The sequence below is a fragment of the Lepidochelys olivacea genome (assembly GCF_965140295.1).
Source record: "Lepidochelys olivacea isolate rLepOli2 genome assembly, chromosome: 3".
Classification (NCBI taxonomy): Eukaryota; Metazoa; Chordata; order Testudines; family Cheloniidae; genus Lepidochelys; species Lepidochelys olivacea.
Window position 1 is genome coordinate 86,570,603 of NC_140413.1, and position 22,737 is coordinate 86,593,339.

Genomic DNA, 22,737 nt, shown 5'->3' on the forward strand with positions numbered 1-22,737 from the left:
AAGAAGTGCTATTCAGTTTACAAAGTGGTGAAAGCATTAATTTCAATATCTTCACAGTTTGGGTCAATTCTGTGTCCTAACAAGGATGCTAACTAAACCCCTGTCACATGTAGACTTGGGTTTAATCTGATTTAGGTACTGATGGAAGTGGTGAGAACTGAAAGTGTTGCCAAGATACTGGGCTTAGCTCTCAAGTGGGGGATGGGTTACCTTTGCATTAGCTCGTTCTGGCTGATCAGTGGAAAGCTCCGGCGAGAACTATTTTGAGAAGTTTAAATAGGAGGTTAGTTGTGGCAATGTGAGGCCTATAAGGTTATGACATGAGCTCTACGGGGAGCTGACAAGGGAGGAAGAAACATCTAGGTTCACAAAAGTACACTGGTCTGAGTCTCCTCCCCTGCCAGTGCTGTGCTTAGCTTCACAGTTCCATGTCTCAGTCAGGTTTACCACTGCCTGACAGAGCCCTCAGCCAGTGGGGTGAATTACAGGGAGGAAGGTTAAACAGCATTATATCAGATCATGCTGGGGGTGGGGGCATGGGAGAGCATATAAAGGGTGAACTGGAATATCAAAAATTCCAATTTCATAAAACCACAACGAATATGGAAGAATAAGGCACACATGATTAAAAGGATGTTGTATTAATCTTGAACTGCATTTCCCAGCCAATGATACTGGGTACAAAATACTGACTAGAAGGGAGGTGTTAATGTGAGCACCACAAAGAAAACAAAGAACATGCATTTAGAGAAAGATTTGCTTTTACGAGGAGATGATGCAGATTCCTTTTAAAATGGCAAACGCGTGCCCTCACTTACCATCCTGTGGATGTATTTAGTATGTAAGCCATGCTCATCCCTGTCCAGCTGGGATTCAGCCCCTTCAACATCCTGTTTGTATTTTGGACTGATTGCTATGATTATCATCACCATCTTCTGTTAGGGAGAAAAGCACTCATATGAAATTGTGAAATGCACTATGTTTGACAGAGGCTTCTTGGAAACCTGCCAGTTTGTATTTTAAGTGCTCTTGATGTTCTTGGCAAATATCAGAGGATCTCATCTCATTCATTCTGGCAAGTGAAATACTGTGAAACTCATCCGCACTCTCTCCTCTCTCTTTCTTGCAATTGCTACTTTTACATATAAAACATCTAAATGTCAAGGGATAAGATCAATAGATATTAGTGTTGACCATTTTACAGTTGAAACCACATTAATAAACTTATATGTAATATAGTTATGTCCAGATTTTCAAAAGTGCACATGCCACTACGGTTGTCAGTGGGGTCCACACGTGGGACCTTCAGTACCAAAAGTACAATCTCCTGTCACCTACTACTTGAGCTCCTTTAACTGGGAGAAAGTAGAATACTGTATAGTTGTTGGAGCCAGATACTACAGGGAATCATGATAACTTGCACTGGACCAACATATTACATAAGCGCTTTTTCACATGCCTGACTTGCACGTACACACTGCCAGATGTGTGCGCACATGTCGGGGATTGGCATGTACCTATGCACACACATGTGCGCATACCCATATTGCTTGCATAGACTTTCAAAATGTGGGCTTGTCTTCAAGGATCTCAAAGCACTCTGCAACCAGTAACAAATTAAACCTCGCAACACCCCTGTTAGGTAGATAAGCATTACTAACTCCATTTTATGGATGGGGAAGTTGAGGCACAGAGAGGCTAATTGTCTTGACCAAGGTGACATAGTGAGTTAGATGCACAGACAGAATGAATGAATCCCAGAAATCCAATGCATGAAGCTGTGCACCAAATGATAGAAATTAATGCGGTGCTTTCGACTCTGTCAGCGGGTATCTGTCTCTGGTTTTGTTTATTACAATGATTTGGCTTGATCCCAACAGGGACTGAGTACCCAGAACTCCCATGAACTTCAGAGGAAGTTGTAGATGCTGAGGACTCTCAGGATCAGGCCCATAAGTTGTAGCATTATAGTCTTCACTTGGAAGCAAGCTGCACTTGTCAGAAAAATACAAAGCTGTCAGATTGAGTCTTTGCTTTGCCTCCTAGTAGAATACTAAGTTCTAGTTTACCTTTATACAGTACATTGATCCATAAAGGTCCTAGCTTCACAAAGTGCTTTACAGACATAATAATATACAAACTATATACTGGGAACAGAATTACTGCATTCACCACTGAAATGCAGCTGCCTTTGGGATGAAACACAGTAATTGCCTTAACCATGCTTAGAAACATTATACAGTAATTTAGGACAGGATGTGAGGAACAACATAGCCAATTGAAACTTCAGACAGAACTTAACTACCAGAGTTCAAGTTTGGCCGAGATGCCACAGTTAACACCCCAGCTCGTAGAGAAAGAGCTCTGGGATGTTTAACAAACAGAAGGAATCGAGATCTTGGTTTAATGGTTCATTACATGTCTCTTTTGCTTCTTTTAGTGTAGAACAGGATAAGGGTATAATCATTTTCTTTTCTTTTAAAACAGAAATCCTAAATTAAGCTATTGATCTATATCTGTTCTATCAATGGAAAACAAATCACAAGTGGATTGGCTATGGGAGATTTAATGTTCCCCAAAGCTATGATGATTAAAAGCAAAGCAGGGCAAAACAACTTCATACAAATACCCATCTAGCTACTTGTGTTGTGGACCTATTGTTGTACAAAAATGCAGCATCATATTTCACATTCTTTTGTAGAAGCGATGTTGCACCAGGTTGGGGACAGTGAGAGCACAGGCAGGGAATGTATTCTCAGGAGCCTGGAGTAGGAAAATTGGAAAGGGTCTTGGGGAAGGAAGGTTAGATCACTGGCAGCAGGCAGGCAGATAGATAGGGAGATCAAATCAATCAGCCTTGTGGGGAGGGAGAATATCACGCTAGGCCTGAGGGGATAGACAAGGAGAAAACTTGTGATGTGCGGAGAGGGAGAAATGGATGAAAAACTTGATGGAGGGTGGTGGGGGCAAGGAGAACTGAGGAAAAAGAAACAAATTTACTCATGTTCACTCCACTGTTTAAACTCATTCTCAGTGCTGTATGTTCAGTGTAGATGTGTGCACCTCACATTTTGGTTCTGGTCCCTCACTACTAGTATCAAACTTAAGAATTTTCCTTGTGCCATCTCTGTGGGAAAATATCCAGACAAGATTAGATTGTCTTTACGTACATCACCTAGGTAGCGTTCCATCCACTTAATGATGTCAATGCCTCGTACTGTGTCCTCAAATATATCAATCTGTAAGAGAAGGAGAGTTTGAAATTATTACTTCCCCACTGTTTAGCTGCAGATCCTGAGGGTTGTGAAGATGGGACAGAGACAGGAGAGTTTCCTAGAACATTTGTAAAAAGTTTACCAAACAAATTTTAAAGTCAAATAGTGTACTTAAAGATTCAGAGTCTTAAGTGTTCACTATTCCTAGGTGAAAGACAGATTAGCATTTACGTATCAAAATCATTGCCTTTTTTTAACTTTAACATAGCTACTTATTACATGTTTTCAGAAAGTCCCAATCAAAGATAGTTATAGTTCAAACCAGAGTGAAACTCCACACAAATTGATGACACTATCCAAAAGTGCTAGTCGGTGCTGAAAATTTAAATAATGGTTTTGAGAATATTCCTGAAGTGCCTGGTCTGTTCCTTCTCCATTTCTGTGGCTTCTGAATCTCCCATTTACTGCCCCCACCCCAACTCTTCAAACCAAACACACACAACTCTCACCCACAGCACACCCCAACCCAAAACAAAATTTGCCATTATTTCCCTAAGTTGGCATCATTGCAAAGGATACATGCATTTATGTCCAAGACAATTTATCAGAAAAGATCCACAGCTTTCCTCCTGCAAAATTCCATGATTAATATCTGAGCTTGGCTCCTCACTGCCCTGATCAGCAAGGCTATTGCTATTAGAAGCAGCAATCCAGGCTGCAAAGAGTGCCAAAGGGCAGGAAGCTTCATTGTAATGAATACGATCAGCCTCAATCAGCTCACTGCAAGGTTCATAAGCTCCATAAATTGACAGTGTATGACACTGGCTAATGAAGCACATTTTAACAATTCCAAGGTTTTGGTAGATGAGCCATGTGCCTGTCTCCCAAGTCTCTGTTTTTCTCTTCTTTAAAAATAATGAGAGAACATATTTGGGTACCTGCTTTGATACCATTTTCCTACATTTGTTACTCTGTCTCCAGAGGTGATATCAACGGTCTTCATATGAATTGGTCATATTTAGAATCAAACTACTATAAAGAAGCGTCGCTTGAGCCTCTGGAAAAAGGCTTTGATTCAAGAAAGCAAATAAGCACATGCTTAACTTCCATTAAGTCTTATTACGTTTAAAGTTAGCCATGTGCTTAAGTGCTTTCCTGAATTGGGGCCAAAGAGTGAAGGTGGGAGAATCAGACAACTTATGCTCTTGAAATAAGAAAAAATGAGTCAAAATTGGCTTCTATGGATATCGAGTCCTGGAACCTTTGTGGATGATGCTTGTACAGGTGAGAATTGTGTTAAAGAAAACCCACGAACAGTTAAATGAAAACCTGGATGGCATGTAGGATTGACAGTGGAACACAGAGCCTTTCACACCTCTAGGTCATTGGCTTGAATCCTCCCTAGATATGTAGTGACCAAAAGATCTCACTATCTTATGGTTGTAACTTATGTGAAATATCTGGTGGGTTTTGGCCTTTGTCTGATTTCTAGTGCACAGATGTCCACATTTGAAAAAACACCTACAAAATTAGCTGTCTCTGCGAAGAGGCCATGGTTTGGACGGAATGAACATGAAAACCGAATTAATTTTTCCTGCCCAGAGATGGTCAATCCTAATCAAGGTAGAGGCACATTGATGGAGCAGCACGTGAAAGCTCATATGGATGTCCACACTGTACCTAGTTATCAAAAAATATCTCAAGGACTATCAATACAGCACCTTTCAGAAGCATGAAATTCACATTTAAAAAGTCAACAAATGAAAATGTGGATAATCTAATCTAAACTTTTCATCTAAAACCCATTTCTCTTTTACCATTCCCTGAATCTACAACATTTAGTGATGCATAGAAAAACATACACCTCTCTGTTAAAAAAAAATTCTCTCTTTTCTCCTTTATCTGAAAATCATTCTTTCCAGAAGGAATACTCACTGCAGTTTGAAATCCATTTACAAGCAGAAAGTTCACAAATTTCATGACCTCCATAGCTGCATCCACCGAATAGGTTATAAAAACTTTACCTAAGAGAGACATTCATATAAATAAGTGATGAGTCAAAACAGATGATTCAAAGAAAAGGAGTCAGTTTCATAACTTTACTTGCTCAGTTGTGAAGTCAGTGAGGGGGGCTGTGCCTTGTACATTTGACCACTGTGACCAATTAAAGAGTCAGAGAGATTTTGAGGCCAGATGAGACTATTATGATACTCTAATCTAATCTCCTGCAATAACCCTGGCTATGGGATTTCACCCAGTAATTCCTGCATCAAGGCCATAACTACTGGTTGAGCTAGAGCATATCCAAAAGTGATGTTGTTAGTCTAATTCAGCCCTCAGACATAATGGCTGTAATATGGGACTTTGAAGGTAGATATAAAGTGGTAGAAAATGTAAAGCTCCTGTTGAGAAGTGGAAGGATTTCACCGGAAATATATATCACCTGTCAATGTTTAAAAGGACACCGACCATTTAAAATCCTAACTTTTCCTTGCGAGAGACATTGGAAGACCATTACAGCACTATCTATAAAAGGTGGTATTCTTCTTTTTATTCATAGCCCTGGATCAGGGTTGGTGTAGCGTTTACTACTTCAGCAGGAGTGCTGGGAGGCACAATACACCTTCTATGCCACTCCTTTAGAGAGTGCAGTGTGCACTCCCTGTGTGGGCTGCATTAATTCATTCAGAGTGGGGACTGAGACCATGGCCTGACTGCCTTTCTACCTGCTTGGGGTAGATAGCTCCACTAGAGCACTGTCTGGATACCAGTGTGCCAACCTCTCAGCCTTAAATACCTGCATAGGAGCTTAGCCATAATCTGGCCCTAAGTACTGTGAGATAAATAGGCTCCTGAGACAGGATTCAAGGATTTGTGTGGCTCATGTGCAGGAAACAGATTCTCTAGGAATCTCTAGGAATGCTCTGAATTGTATCTACTGCACTGACCTGTCAGGGATTAGAGAACCGAGTAGATTTTTAAAATCTCTATGATTCTTTTAGGAAGTGTTTGGTGATTTCAGTTCCAGCCCCAGACACACACAAACTGGGAAAACTCAAAAATATAAAAAAAAAAAAAAAGCGCCTTATAAGAGATTATCATGATAAAGTCAGCCAGTCTTAGGCCTCAGTCCCCCATCTGTAAAATGTGGATAATAGCACTATATAATACTAAGCAACATTAGTATTATTATGATAAGGGTTGCTTTGTAGAAACAGGTGAAGATTCTGAAGGAGAAGGCGGTTCTCATCTTTTCCTTAACTGATCCAATCATCACTACAGAAAAGTCTCTGTGCTTTGATTGGTATTATTTCATTATTAAGAACGATAGTGCCTCCTGCCTCACAGGGACATCTATTTTAGCAAGAAATCAGCTGGTCCATGAAAACAATCCAAGAAGTGTTTGTTTATTTTCTAAAAACATAATGTCAAGTAATTAATGAGAATTATGTTAATCTGTTTAGAGTTCCAAGGGAATAATTTGTTACACCAAACACAAACACATTCAGGACCTGATGACGTTTAGTGCAAAAAGTCTAGTTCATATTAAGTATTTTCTTTCTTTGTTGTCTTTGTGTTCTTATGTTGTTTACATTTTTTATTGCTAAGCATGTAAAGCTGACAGGCTGATGATCACAGACAGCTTTTGAAATAATAAAATCTGACAGAAGAAAATTGCTAACAACTTACGCAACTCTTCTGGCAAATTGCTTGTTCTCAGAGTTCCCCTGGCTGCAGGGTTACTAAAAGGTCTTGGGACAGCAGCTGGGGGCAGAAAATTGTTAACCTGAGCTACGAAGTCAGAAGTACACCGATAAGCGTCATCTTGGGCACATGCCGTGGGTGGCAGCCCTCCATTGGGTAGCTGGTTTCTAGAAGAAAAAAACAAATGGTGATTTCTTATATACATACACACATACAAACATAAAATTTGAGTTCTTTTAAAGACAAACAAATGCTTTGTTTTAACAACAAAGAGACTTGGCTTATCAAATATTTACCAAATAAGAACATAGGACTGAAAATCTGAATTTAGGAGAGATTTTGAAGAGTCACCACTGGCTCAGCTTTTCCTCAGATCTATTTGGGTGTGTTTGGATATGTGTTTCCATTGATACTTCCTGGCTGGAAGTCTATCACGCTGATGTAGTTTATTGCAAAAATTGATAGAGTCTGACCAGAGACACTGGCCTAAAGAGGAGAATCAAAGTCTGAGGTACCCAGACTACAACTCCCATGAGACACCATGGCAGCATTTCCAAACTGAAATATTTTGGTTATGGAACAAAAATAAAAACTGTGGAAAAAAAAAGTTATGTAACCAATTATAGTGGATATGATTGAGGGTTACCATGTTAGAGACTTGCGTTCTGGGCCTTCAGTGACCTTGTATAATGCTTCTAAGTAGTTATTTTTTAAAAAAGAGGAGTAGGGAGAGAGTTTTCAGCAGCTCTTCCCCAGCTGTGTTCTTGGCTGGGGTTTATGGCCTTAGAACACGCGCTCTCTCTCTCTCTCTCTCATTCCCCCCCCCCCCCCGCCCCCCTTGTCCCTGGATGTGAATGACAATGTATTTTTTGTTATCAAATTAAAACTTGCTGGGTTTGCTCTGGCACCCATTTTCTTTTATGGGTAGAAAGTTATAAGATACTCTATATAGATAATCCCTGTCAATGTATAACTTGTATTCTAGGAATCAGTGCAAAGGAGCAGCAATGTGGCCGAAAGATGTTTTGGATTTATTGCACAAAGGGTACAAAGGAAAATGAGACATGCTCCAGAAAAAATCAGTCACAAAAACGCCTATTTTCCACAGCTGCTTAAAAACTTTCCAGAACTTCAAATTGACAAATAAATGCCAAAAGTTATCATCCATTTTAAAAACTTGACTGAAACTCTCTCAAGACATTAGATATTCACCATCCTTTCCACTGACAAGTTGAAAATCTCTAATGCAAACTTAATTTGCTACTGCATCTCACTTTGCTCATTATTGCTCTTAATTCTCTGGAGGCAGAGAATGCTATGTAGCCACCAGCCGGGACTCCAGAGTTCTGTTACTAGTTCAATTTAAATATATAGCTAAATATTTTCATAAATGAATGCCTAAAGGTAACCCACCTTAATTCATACTTCAGCACCTAACTAAAGGTGGCCTGATTTTCAAAGGTGCTGAGTGCCTGCAGCTTACACTGAAGGTAACTTTAGGTAATCAAGTTTGAAAAAAATTCTCTCTCATGTTCCCTCTCTCTTGAGTGAGGATAGCACATTATATAGCACAATGGGGCCGATAGTAGTAGTAGTAATAACAATAAAAATACTACTAATAAATAATAATGACGATGTGAAGCCCAATGAATGAAATGTTTGCAAAGCTCTAGGAGATCCTCAGATGAAAAGTGCTAGATGTGCTATGTTTTATTATGTCATGAGAAGTCGATGAACATGCTGGAAGTGTTAATTTAGATAGCTATCAGAATTAAACAAGATTTTTCTCTCTTTTCCTCTGAGCTACAGAAGAGATAAGGATGAACTTATTTGTTGCAAATCACTGAGGAAATCAAGGCTGATCTGGCCGGCATATCATAAAACTGGAGGCTAAAGAATGTAACCTCATTGATCTTTTTCATAAATGAGCTGGGGAGGGAAAGAGTTCTGAAGCTTCAACTAAGATATTTCCAACTCCTCTTCCTTTTAATCTTCAAGTATTTACACTTGTGCACACTTCAGAGTAACCGGCTTTAGAGTTCTGGTACCAAGCTGAGAGTCTGTATTCTGCTATGTACGAGGCCCCATTGCATGGGAGATAGCAAATAAACTTAATAACAACCTTTCCACACACATGCCAACAAGAAACACTAACATTACAGGCTTTACAAATACCGGTTCCAAACTCCAACAAAACTGATCTAGAATTTTCAAAGTTTGTGTCCCAATTCTCAAAGCATACTTACGGAAATCGTGGGCATACTGGAGAGGAGCATTCTCTTTGTGGAACTCTTTCTCCATTGCATTTAGGAGCATGAGGATTTGAATAGTTATGGATTACTTGCTGGGAAGGATGGATGACTCTCATGCAAGGTCCAGGAACAGAAGGCAGTGGTTGCGAGGGTTGTGCAAAATGTTGGAAGGCAGTCCTACCATCTAAGAAATTAATAAAATAAACACAAGGATCTCATCAATTTACTTTTGACTAGCTGGAAGTTTCCATATTTCAAACACAACCTACTTCATTTCTAGGAAAGCTCTAGCAGCTTGTAGGTTATATAGTGTGATCAGTAGCAGGTTTAAGAAACATTTTACAGAACAAAGTTCCATGCTTGAACAAACAATGGGGTTCTGCTTTCCACAATGGGTTGGAATGTTGGGAAGATTGACAGGTAAATAGTGAGAGCTGGTCTTCATCCATATTTAACATGCCTGACTTTTTTGGGCTCTAACCTGAGAAAATGAATCATCTCAACAGGTTCACGAAAGCAGAAGAAAAATCCTGGAACAAATCAGTTTGCAACACTAAGGCTAAACAGACTGAAATTATTGTAAAGGAAAAGAGAAAAATTATCTTTCATTTTGTTACTTCATTCTGAACGAATTTGCTGTCTGCCTAACAGTAACCTCTTAAGGCCTTGAGGCTGGTTCTATTACTATCTTAAAGGAAGGTAATGTGACAATCCTTGCTCAAATAACTTCTTTGCAAAAATGCTATTGGTTTTTTGATGTGCACATCATAGTATCTATTAATTATTAATTTTTATTATTATTTGTATTACCATAACACCTAGTCATGGAGCAGGAGCCCATTGTGCTAGGTGCTGTACAAAGACAAAACAAAAAGATGGTTCCTGCCTCACGGAGCTTACCATTTAAATTTAAGACAAAAGACAATGGGTGGATGCAGACACAAGGGGGAGTACAAGGAGACAATATTTCTGATAGGTTACTGTTCACTGAGAACACAGCCTAACTGTTCTCAAGGTTTTGTGGGCCCCACAGAACGGGAGAGGTTTTAATGAGGGATTTGAAGGAGGATGGTAAGTTAATTCCATAAACATCTGCAAAATTATTGCCTTCGAACACATTACATGGTGCAGCTGTACAAGCAGTAGATCACAGCAAGAGTAGGGGCTCAGATGAAGGGTCTCATTAGAAAGTGCTGGTATCCAACCTTAATTGGAGGTGATCTACACAGCCACCCAAGTTTTCATTTTTCAGTTGTAACATTAAGACTTTAAATTTTATTTTTATTGTATTTTGGGGTCTCAAAACTTTTCTGTTCACTTTCTGTGCCGGGGCTGAATGTCAATCAGCAGATCAAGGCACAGCAAAGCAGCACCCAGGCAGCTGATAGCAAAGGCAATGAATGCCAGGACACTGCACTACTGTGTGTCATTCCAGAGTCTTTCCTCTTCAAGGGTCAGGTATAGCTGGGCAGAGGGGACCACAGACGTAACTGGAGTGGGGAAACTGAACTGAGGCTGTACATTTGAAGAGCTGTGTTGTTGCTGATAAACAGGAAGTAACTTCTAATGAGCTACAAGAGGAACAGATGGGGAAAGAGACTTTCCCTTCAGCATCCCACGTCAGGTTCATTGCCAGGAATGGCTCCCTGCCCCAGTGGTGGCACTGGCAGCCACATGCCCTCACCCAACTCATCTCTAGACCTTCACATGTGTAATGGCTGTTTTGGTATATACAAAGTATAGTTTAGGCATAAGCAGAAATAGAAAGCAGTGGAAGCAACTTGTATCACAGGCTGGGGAAACGGAGTCCATTGCTTTGGTCTCTCTGTGGACTCCCTAAGATGGCACTGCATCAGTTGCCAGTCAGGAGGCAATTATCAGGGCTGGAAAATTATTTTTTTTACAAAATGAAAGCTTAAATTATGCAGAAGCAGATGGGACAAGAGTGAAGTGCTAGACATGTTGCCAACTCTTGCTATTTTATCATGAGTCTTGTGATATTTGGTGGTTTTTTAAAAACCCTGATATCCTGGAGACATATTATAACATGACAATCTCAGTTTTCATCTAAAAAATTAAGTTTCTAGCCATTGTGCTCACAGAGAAAATGTGACCCAAAAGACTCAATCATCAGAGGCAAATAAAAAGAACCCAATATTTACTATATTTTAAAATCTTGTGATTTTTAATCCAAACTCATGATTTTGAAGTGTTTGGGGTGGGCAATACTATGCTAGTAGGTCATATTAACTCAGACTGACAATTGGGCCCTTGTTTGAATCATATTTGGAGTTCTATGGGGGATTTGTTTATAAATCCACAAGTAATTTGTGTGTTTACTAATAAAAGTACTTGATATTCTTCACATTAGTTCTCTTTTTATTTACATTTGTTTACTTTAGAACTACATGCTATTTAGAGTCACTATTTCAGTGTCGTAAAGCTAAATACTCTCTATTTTTTCCAGCAACTAAATAATGAATGCTCTTATTGCCTCTCATTATGATAAACTCAAGGTAACTTCCTTCCATAGTAAAATGTTAACAGAAACAAAAAACATGGTTATAGACAATTGCCATTTATGGTATTGCCTATTCCAGATGTTAAAAAAGCCAAGGCCCGAAAAATCATGAGATGGGCTTAAAAACAGTGACATTTTTAGACAATCATTTTCTTTGCCTTCTGGGATTTGAGCCTTTAGAGTACAATGGAATCATGTTTTCAAGCTTTTCTTGTCAGCCATGAGGGCTAGAGACTTAAAAAAAAATCAGTTATTGTAAGTCTGCTGATAAAATTATGGATTGGCAACATTCTATTTATTTGTACCACTGTGGGTCGTCCGTCCGTCCCCCGTCCCCCCCGCCGCCACCCTATTAGCTGTGTCACTACTAGGCATGGTTTGAAAAAGCTCAGAGGGAATGCAAAATGAAAGTAAACATGTTTTGGGGGATGTTGCTTGTAGTCGGCTCGAGGGGGACAGGCACTGCTATGTGACGGACTGGGTTGGCTTAAAGGATTTTAAGACAACACAGTGTCACCTCTTTCATTTGGATATTCCTGATGCTATAATAAATGGGTATTACTTACCTGTAACTGGAGGTTCTTTGAGGGATGTGGTCCCTATCTGGATATTCCACATGTGGGACATGCATGTACCTGCATCCAGTTTTTTTTGTTTGCAAGCAGTGTCCTTTGGCCTTTATATGTGCCATTGCTCTCCTTGTGCTCTGAACTGAGGGCATAAAAGATAGTGAGGGCTGATGCCGCTCCAGTTTCCTATTCTTACCTCAGTTAAAACAGTCCGCAGCAGAGAGCAGGTAGTGGAGTATAGCTAGGGAGCACACATCTCAAAGAATCTCCAGTTACAGGCTAAGTAACCTCTATTTCTTCTTCAAGTGATTGTCCCTATGTGTATTCCACACGTGGGAGATTAACAAACAGTAGTCAGACTGCAGGTTGGTGCAAGGATGCAGAAATGATAACTAAATGAAGTACTGCTGTCCCCACAGCTGTATCCACAGTTGACAACTGGATCAGAGCTTAATGTCTCATAGAGACATGAAGAGAGTTCCAAATAGCTGCTCTACATATCTCTAGGAGAGGTACATCTCTCAGTTATGAGGCCGAAGTAGCTTACTCTCTAGTGGAATGAACCTTCATCCCCTCTGGAGGGGGAATATGAGCTAGTTGGTAACTGTGACTCAATGCATCCCTTTATTCACACCCTGCATACGATTGTAATAATCTTTGTATAAAATATGCCATGTGAAGTATCATTTGAAAACTAACAACTCAGTGGTCAATAATATCATGGTGAAATGTGTGTAGCAATGTTATATGTGAACTTATGAACACAAGCTAAAATTATGACTGAGATGTGTTTATCAGACAAGTTTGGGGAGGGGGTAAACCTGTTTTTCAGAGACAAAGGACAAGCTAATGCCTCTAGCCAGGTGTCCTCATAGCTGATTGGCAATCACTGGTCAAGTGGCCATTCTATGGCAGCGAAGGGGGGCAGCGACAGATCCACCTGCATTTTAGCAAGCAACACTGTGGAACTTCTTTCACCACAAGAATCCATGTCTCCATACTCTCGGCAGGAAGGAAATTTATCTAGGGGTAACCCTCAGGAAAATGCATTTCAAAGGGTGACTGGACTATAAAAGCTAGAGACAAAAACACCCCAGAAATTCTTTCTTTCTCTCCCTATCTCTCTTTCACCTAAAATGACAAAGGAACCAGCCTTTGGACTTTGGGAGGGGTTCTGATCTGAGAATTTGGTCAGCCCTGTTGCTGGGAGTATGTGATAAGGATTTTACCTTGAACCAAATCTGGTTTGTTATATTTTAGTTACTACAAAGTGTTTTATCTTTATTTCTCTTGTAACCATTTCTGACTTGTACTTGTACTCACTTAAAATCTCTCTCTTTGTAGTTAGATTTACTTGTTTTATTCTTTAAACTCAGCATTGGATTAGTTTTGACTAAACTGAATTGTTTAGGTAACTCCAATTAAAGAAGCAAATTGTTGTATATTGACCCCAGGAGCAACAGAACTCTAATATCTGCACTGTCCAGTAGAGGGTTGGACAGTACAGAACATATGTTTTGGGGAAATGTTGGGACTGGCTGTGTGTTGGGGTCATCCTGCAGTAGTAACCAAGGCTCCTGGAAGCCAGAGAGTGGCTGATGTGTTGTTGATAGGGCACTGGGGTCAGAGCTTCTGGGCCAGGGCTGTAGCTATACACAGACATTGAAGGCATGATCTGCATGCAGTTTGCCTGTTTGTGAGTGGCCCACTTGGAAGTTACAACAGCAAAGCATTGTGAGGCACCAAAGCTGCAGGGCAAGTGGTGACGACCCCTCACTGGTCTGGATTGCACCCTGGAATGTGACAGTATCAAAGGGTAATACAACCAAAGATCCATTCTGAAATTCTCTGCGTCAATACAGCTTGACCCCTTGACCTCTGCTATGGAAACAAATAGCTTAGGGGTATCTCTTAAAGTTACTTGCAGATAAAAGGTCAAAGCCCTTCAGATGTCTAGGGAATGCAACCATCTCTCTTCATCTGAGGTATGAAGTTTTGGGGAAAAAAACCCTGGTAAATGGATTACTTGACTTATATAAAACTCAGAAACTAATTTAGGAATGAATCTAAGGTGTGGTCATAACGAGACCTTTTCTTTACAGAAGGTAGCATATGGTGAGTCTGACTCTTCTGGCTGACATTATGGCTAGTAGAAATGCCCCCTCCACAGACAGATGCATGTGGCTGGAGGCTCAAAAGGGGGATTGGTGAGTGACAATAAAATTGGTGAGGTACGAACTTCACCAATGGTGGCAAGGATCTGAGAATCCCCATCAGAAATCTAGTTGAAACAGGATGAGTAAATATTGCATACAATAAGAACTGATCGCTGCTAAATGCACTCGCAGGGAACTGAGCATGAGACCCAAAGACTCAAGGGTAAATAGATGCTCTAAGATAGCAGGGATAACAGCAGATTCTGGAGACAAGCTGCGCTGGTGAGCCCAAGAGGAGAGAAACTTCCATTTTGCTAAGTAACGGCATCTTGTAGAGTCTTTTCTACCTGGGTTAAGCATGGATTGCACCCTTTTAGAATGAGTGATCTCTTTCTGATGCCCAATCAAGTACCAGGCCCTGAGGTGCAGCAGTCCCAGATTGGGGCGGTGAATCTGCCCTTGTGCTGCGTTAGAAGATGCGGCAATGTGGGGATGTTCATGGGTGGGTGAACTGAGAGCTTCAGCGGATCTGTAAACCAGAACTGTGTCAGCCAGTTGGGTGCAATCAGAGGGACTCAAGATCTGTCTTGGTGGATCTTGTGTAGAACTTGTGATACCAATGGGGTGGGAAGGAAGGCATATACCAGGTGATTCTTCCATAACACCGGAGGGTATCTCCCATCAAGCCCTTGCCCAGGGCTGCTCTGAATAGTACTAAGGAAGTTTCCTGTTCTCCCACGAGGCAAAAAGGTCCCAGGCTGCCATTTCCCATTGGGCAAGACATCACTGAGGACTGAATTATGACTTCCACTTGTGATTTGCAGAAATATGTCTGCTCAGGCAGTCCCCTAGGGCTGTGGCTCTCAACTTTTCCAGAATACTGTACCCTTTCAGGAGTCTAATTTGTTTTGCATACCCCAAGTTTCACCCCACTTAAAAACTATTTGCTTACAAAATCAGACATAAAAATACAGAAGTGTCACAGCCCACTATTACTGGGAAATTGCTGACTCAAGTATATTTGAGCCTGTCTTTCACTCATGAGCCTTGTCTGATGCCCAAACCCAGGCAGCGGGGCTGAAGCATGTAACTTAGCCTCACTGAGCTCCCTGTGGTGTGTTACCCTGGGCAATTGCCCTGCTTGCCACTCCTTAATGCTGGAATTTGGACACTCCCTAAACCCATCCCTCGACCCCCCTGCAACTCCCAGGTTGAGAAACACTGTCTAAATGAGTTGAGTACCCCTGGAAGATCTCTGAGTACCCCAGGGGTACATGTACCCCTGGTTGAGAACCACTGCACTAGGGAGTTTTGCACCCCTGGTAAATATGCTGCTGATATGGTTATGCCATGGCTGATGCACCAGTTCCAGAGGGTGATTGCCTCTATGCACCGTGGGAGAGATCTCATTCCTCCATGCTTGTTTGTATAAAATACCATTGTCACCTTGTCTGACCTTCTTTGGACATTGGGATCGGATGAGTGGGACAAAGATGTCACAGGCTCAACAGACCATCTGGAGTTCTAGTAAATTGATATGCATTCTGGACTCCTGTAGGGGCCAGATGTCTTGTGCCATAGGCTCACCCATGTGAGCATCCCAGCCCAAGGAGGAGGTGTCAGTAACAATAGTTGCGTCGGGAGTTAGTGTCCCCGTCTGAACTATCTCTGGTTTTGTCCACTAGACAAGAGTGTCTAAAACTTTGGGTGGAAGTGTCACTTTGCCGTTTATGTTGTCCTTCTCTGGTGAGTATATGAGAGAAGTCATGCTTGTAGGCAGCAAAGATGAAGCCTGGTGAACATATGTGGATGAGACCACATGGCCAAGGAGGAAAAGGCAAGTTCTGCCTGAAATCCTGGGTCTGATAGTGACCTGATGTATGGAATGGTGCATAGCCTGAACCCTTTAAGAGATAGATAAGCTCTTGGTATAGTTGAGTCTAACGTTATCCCATAAAGTTTCTGAATCTCGTGGGGGGTCACTGTGAATTTTTTGTGATTGACACAGACAGCCAGAGAAGGCAGAAGGCTGAGTATAACACTGGTTGCCACTGGTTTTCCTCATCAGAAGTCAGTCATCGAGGCAAGGCAAGACTGTATATTCCTCTCTTCTCATCCACTACTGAAAAAAACTTTGTAAAGATCCTGGGAGCTATAGTTAGACCAAAGAGGAGGACTCTGAATTGGTAGTGCTCTGCATCGGAGAGGAACCTGAGGAACCTCCTATCGGCTAGATGGATGTCTGTGTGAAAATATGCATCTTTCCTACTGAGATCCATGACACAGGTGTCCTTTTCTAATGAGGGAATTATTGGTGCCAAGGATATTGTGTGTAATTTTAGTTTTCAAATGAGCCCATTCAGACTACTTCCAATTGAGAATCGGCCTCCATCTCCAATTCTTCTTGGGGATCAAGAAGCAAGGGGAATAGAATCCCTTCCCTTGATGTTGAGCTGGAACCTTTTCTATGGCTCCCTTGAAGAGAAGGGAGTTCTAGAATAGAATATTCTCATGAAAGTGGTCCCTGAACAGGAACTGGGAAGGGGGTTTGTATGTATGAGGTACCAGAAACTCGATTAGATAGCCACCACAAATAGTTTCTAATACCTATTTGTTTGAGGTTAGGGCTCTCCAGTTTTTGGCAAGTTGGGTAAAGGTGGCCTCCAAATACCAGAGGAGGGGAATGAAGTGGTATCAAAAAAGGGACTTGGGTCTCGACAGTCCCATCAAAAGAAGCTCTTCGCTTGGTGGTTAGAGTATGATGTGGCAGTGGATGTTGCAGAGGCTGGGTTCTTGGGTTTATAGACCTTCTGTCTTTTGTGTGGTGGCTCCTGAGGACAGATCTGGGATGGTACTCTGCAGTTCTCTAGGGAAATCTGGGGATTGTAACCACAAGTCTCTCCTCATAACAATGGCCATTATCAGAAGGAGTAACCTTTGGATGCTGTTGTTTGGACTGCTCTATAGGAACTTGCACCACCACAGAGTTAAGTGGTAGGTCAGAGGACAAAAACTCTCCCTCTTTGGGTGGAACAAGGTAATACTTCTTAGCCCTCTTAGGGGCGGGAGCACAAGAAGCAGGAGTGTGCCAAACTACTTTTACCTTGGATGACCTTGTTGATGGGGAGGACAACTTGACTGGCTGCAGAATGTTGAGTAAACTGAGCTGAGGCTCCTGGACTTCCTCCAGCTGAATCTGTAGCTCAGGACCCACTCTGTGCATGAGCTCGTGGTATTGTTTAAAGTTGTCTGGAGAAGATGGAGTAACCCCCTCTCCAGTAAGATGACAAGATTGCTCCCAGAACTGTTGTAACCAGTGGATCTGTCTCATCTTCCCCTTTCAGATATTCTGACAGGACCGGTTGCAAGAGTCTGGGCAATGGTAAATAGGACTCCTGCACTGATTCTTGGTATTAGGGTAGGATTTTTGCTGTCTCCAATATTGACAGTAGGATGGATCAACTGGCAGAAGAGGACCCCATGGCATAGGATACCCCAGAACTCCAGTCATCTGGGATTCTTGTCTCGTGTCACCTCTGTGTGAGGCAGCAGCGACTCCTGCGGGGCCTCAGAATCATCAGAAGAGAAAGCTGGATCTCTTATCTCCAGTATAACCGACATTACCGATGGTCGTGCCTCAAGGTGGGATGGGAGAACAACTCTGCCTCATCAGAATTATCTTCCTCTGGTGTCCTGGAATAGAGATGGTCCCAAAGGAAGGGGTGAATGTGGATAGGGAAGAGCAAAGACATTCTCTGGGGAGATGTAAGTCTCTGATTGCCCATTGGTGGAGCCATTGGAACCAGAGTCTCCCTGGTTACTGTGGTGGTTGGCTCCCTCCAGGTCATGTTGCTACAGGTACTGCATCAGCTCTAGAAGTGGATGGGAGCACCAGGAACTCTTTATCCTGACCCTCCACCATCAGAGCAGACGTTGGAACTGTCGGATCTGTACCTTTGTGTACCTCCTTCTCCTATCAAAAATATTTATTCAGGCCTAAGTCCTTAGCACCCACGTGCACTGGCTCTCCTCACTTTGCTGGAGTCAGGACAGTTTTATCTTTGGGACAGTTTTAGATTAAGATCACTTATCCTTATGTCTGTGGGAGTGTCATTTGCTCTCCTCTGAGCCCTTCTCCTTAGGCTTACCAGTCTTAGCCTCTGTTCCTGAGCTCATGCTCAGAGGGGTGCTGCCCTCTTGGTAAGACTGTTTCGGGGGGGGGGGGAGGAAATGGCCCCTGGCTTGGATCTGATTGGGGCTTCATTGCTTTCTTTGTGAAAAATGCTTTTTGAGTCTCAGGTCCAGGTCCTCACAAGTTCTGGGGGAAAAGAGCAGCACACGTATGGCAGAAATGTGAGCCTCCCCCAGGCAGTAGAGGTAATGTTGATGTTTGTTGCTTGCTGAAAAGGAATGAGGGCAGGAAACACTCTCTTTGAACTCCAGGACCCAGGGCATAACCCCAGACTTCTCGGAGGGAGAAGTCCGGGGGCGGGGAAGGGGAAGAAAGTGGGGAAAAACACTATCTAACTATACTATGTATACTATACTATAAGAACTACTACAACTGTATAAGATATCTTACAGCAATGATACAGTAAAAAAGGAACTGAGGACACCAAAACTTGCAAATAAAGTCACACAGCGACAATGGCTGCAAAAAATTCTGGACTTGTGTGCATGCATATCCCATATGTGCAATACACATAGGGACCACCACTCAAAGAAGAAAAATTACTTATCACAAACACAGTGGAATCATATATCCATGGTTTCTGACATCAAGTGCGTCATATAATGAATATGTAAAGTAACAGTCCTTGGGCGAATAGCTTTGCTGAGAGGATTTCTTTGACATCAAAAGCAGTTTTACTGTTCTTTCATGAATGGAAGATAGCAGGTGCTCAGGGCTAGATTACAGCCTGTGAACACAATACACTATATTGTTATTGCCTAGAAAATACATAATAGAATGCAGTAAGTGCAAAGCCTTATTGTGGGCTGTGATTGCCTAATAATCATTTGAAATTTAGAAAGCTGTCAGGAGGTGATTTATGCTGCACTGTGCATGTAACAGGGAGGACCACAGTTTCCAGCTTCTTGGTCCTGACCAAATCCATTCCAGCCATTTGCTGTTTGCCTTTCGGATATGATTGAAATATTGCTTTGATTTCTCTGTGGGGATCCTCCCCTTGTTCACATTTTAAAACAAACTGTACCCATTCTGTTAGTGTACAGCTGCACACAATGTGTGTGTGTGGAGGAGGTAGGGAGGGAGGGAAGAAGCAAGGGGATATTATGAATTTAGCTCTTCTTCTCCAGGAAGTTAAGTGATGCAAGGAGAAGAGAAATGACCATAACATAAAACAGGAACAAGGAAGTTGGAACACAAAATGCATGACAGGGAAAGAATAGCTTTTCTGCAATAGCACCAACTGTGTTCTGATGAGTGAACTTTGAGGCCTAGAATGGATTTATCTGAATTGAAGGTTCTGCCTTATCAAATTCACTGACATCATGCTAACATTTAGGAAGATAAAGGGGTTAGTAATAGGTGTTGGAAAACAATAGATGCATCCTGTGAAGGAAGTACAGTAGGAATAACAACTTATTAAAACATAGTTTGGAGCTAAGAAGGTGATACCATAGAAAAGCAGATTAAATGCTGGTCAATAACATTAACTTACATGGATTTGGGTGGTGTGGATCAGCTGGACAATGGTATCTGAGGTTCCAGTGAGCTTGTGGAGAAAAATTACGGTGTAGCATTTGTTGGTATACAGGATACTGCTGAGGTTCAATTCTGAGAAACTCTCTGGATATTAATGGCCCTGGAAGGTCCTGGGGGTTAAACACAGATGTAAGTGGTAACGGAGGTTCTAACTGCCTGATGCCCATGACATCCCAAAGCTGAGAATCATATCCAGTGTCTACAGTTGGCAGGTCGAATGGTGCTCTGTTGTTTGATGGCTGATGTGATTGTAAATTCTCTTGGCTTTTGTCATCAAATGCATTCTGTGAAACATCAGAAAAACTTTTGTTTGATTTACTAGAGTCGTGTCCAGTATAAGGAGAATCAATTGAAAGCTGAGATCTCAATAGCTTATTTGTTTTCTCCATAGCTAAAAGATGAGACTGAGGTGGGAGCATCCCAGCCTCTGATTCAGTGGAAGGCACATCTTTTCCAGAATCCTGATATCTTACCCAAAGACTACTGTCATAATCCTCCCTTGCTATGTTGTGTGGTACAGGCTGATGATAGTTTGCAAGCTCTGAGGATTTACGTAAATGTGACTGATCAGCCAAGGAATTTTGAGACATTTGAGTTGGATATGGTCCTAAAGGTACCAAATTCTCCGTATTTTCAATAGAAGGTTTCAAAGCCTCTTCTAGTGAATGTTCTGGAAATGGGGACCAGAATGCAGATTCATCAACTTCAACTGGTATGCTTCGACTCATCACAGTGCCTGAAAAGGGAAGAACAAACAATATAAAACTATCTGCTCACAGTTAATTCCTGGAGTTACTATGAAGATAAACTTATATCTTCAATGTTATGATTCAAGACCACAGAGTGAAACTTTAAAGACAGAATATGACAGAGCAGTGATGCGTTTTTAAAGACAGATCAACAATAGAAATATCTCTGCTTGGTTGACTTTTGATGAAGAAACAAATGCATTGAGCAATAGCCTTTGACTTACCTGCAATGGAGGCCATTTTGAGTTTTTGTGAAGACTGTGGAAATATGAATTAACTTTCTTAATTTGGTGCCAGGATTTTCCAACAAACTGCAAAACAAGAAAAATTATCCCTATTGAAACAGTGCAGTTTCATACAGTTAAAAATCTAGAAATAATGACTATGTATCAAAGATTTACCAGGAGTACTGATTAAAGTTCTGAGAATCACATTTCAGAAAACAGAGAAATTTAAGGGCGCTTCTGGTACTTTGTGTTCGATCCTGCTAAGTCTGGAAGAACAGCCTGTCTTGTGTTATTTCCAGACAGAAAGTTTAGGTTATTCTGATATGGGGATTTGGTTCAGGCTGTTCCAGAGATGGGACCAACTGCAAGTTGTGGATCCAGACCTGATAATGAGCCCCACCTTGCTGCCCATGCTCTACACTCTCCTTCTCAGCCAAACTAAAGAACTTTGAGTCCTGAGTTAAACTTAATGACTAAAGCCAGTCTCCAATTGCTGGCTCTTATTTCAAAGCAGTTCGTCCATTTGGTTATTACATGGTTACTGTTAACTCAGGTTACAGGGAGTTTACAGACATTTGGAAATTTTTGTTGTTCTTTAGGTTCCCTTTTTCTGATGATGTAATAACCTTGATTGAATGGTACAGGTCATATGGAATTTCAGATGCCCTGCCAGCGTTCAATAGGGATCCAAATTGTAAAGTCATCAGCTTCTTTTTATGGTATTGCCAGTAAAACAGTTCCAGCCAAACTACTTTCATAATGTTTTAATATAGCATTGTCATTACAGTAGCAGCCAGGCCCAAAGCATGCAGCATTACTATACCAACTTTGGGGAGTTAGAACTATGTGCCCCACTGTTCAACTACACAAAACATTCTTTCTATGCTCAACCTAAAGTTATCTGACAAGAGTACTGATTCTTGGATAGCATGACCACTCTCAATTGGCCTCTAATATTTCAGAGTGGGCCTCAAGGGGCTTTCTTTGAAATTATAATGTAAATAAGAAGTCAAATGAAGCTATGTAAGCCAACACCTTATAAAAGGCTGCAACAGCCAACAACCTAATAGATAATAGGCTGTTATGGGCAAATGCTATATACAGTTCTGGCACCCTCAGGGCTTCTAACAGATAGGGTGAGGAAATATGCACCACCCCCTTTACAGTTTTACTTCTGTCCTATTGGAAGAAGCCTGAAACCAAACTAGGACAATCAATAAAGATGACTGGGACAAAGAACTCATAGCAAAGCAAACGTCAACATCCACCACCAACAGAATTTGGCTTAAAAGCCTTAATAATCACAAGCATAGAGTATTAAAGAGCTTCCAGTAAACCAAGAAGAAATTTACTTCAGTTACAATATTCAGTAACAAGTAGTTTAAAGAGAAAGCTGTACATAAAGAGTATGTTCCAATGAACAAAGAATTCAAAACAGTCAAGCAAAATCATTGAGAAATATCATGTTCTGTGTCTAACTGAGAAATGTCTCAACACCATTCTGGTTTCAGTAGCTCTTTTGCCAAAAATGTGTCCCTTTAATTTGAAAAAGTAAAAACATGCTCTTTATAGTTAATTCTTGGTCAAACTGGGGAAGAGCAATTGCCAATCCAGT

At 41.3% G+C, this 22,737-nt stretch overlaps 2 protein-coding genes across 4 annotated transcripts in view; one reads left to right on the forward strand and one right to left on the reverse strand.

The window, feature by feature from the left end:
- The window catches only part of MFSD4B (major facilitator superfamily domain containing 4B), a 399,121-nt gene that overhangs the window by 339,714 nt on the left and 36,670 nt on the right, over window positions 1-22,737 (forward strand). The window lies entirely within an intron of this gene.
- TRAF3IP2 (TRAF3 interacting protein 2) overlaps window positions 1-22,737 on the reverse strand; it is a 45,808-nt gene that overhangs the window by 11,580 nt on the left and 11,491 nt on the right. The window contains exons 2-9 of one of the 3 annotated variants that reach the window (XM_084623468.1): window positions 21,120-21,206; window positions 20,620-20,882; window positions 20,103-20,430; window positions 9,167-9,356; window positions 6,906-7,087; window positions 5,151-5,239; window positions 3,171-3,239; window positions 819-935 (exon numbers count right to left, since the gene is read on the reverse strand). In XM_084623468.1, coding sequence (XP_084479594.1) covers window positions 819-935; window positions 3,171-3,239; window positions 5,151-5,239; window positions 6,906-7,087; window positions 9,167-9,356; window positions 20,103-20,430; window positions 20,620-20,882; window positions 21,120-21,135 — 1,254 coding nt within the window. In that variant the 5' untranslated portion in view covers window positions 21,136-21,206. Of the gene's footprint in view, window positions 1-818; window positions 936-3,170; window positions 3,240-5,150; window positions 5,240-6,905; window positions 7,088-9,166; window positions 9,357-20,102; window positions 20,883-21,119; window positions 21,207-22,737 lie in introns of all 3 variants that reach the window. The other 2 variants (XM_084623469.1, XM_084623467.1) reach the window with 2 other exon arrangements.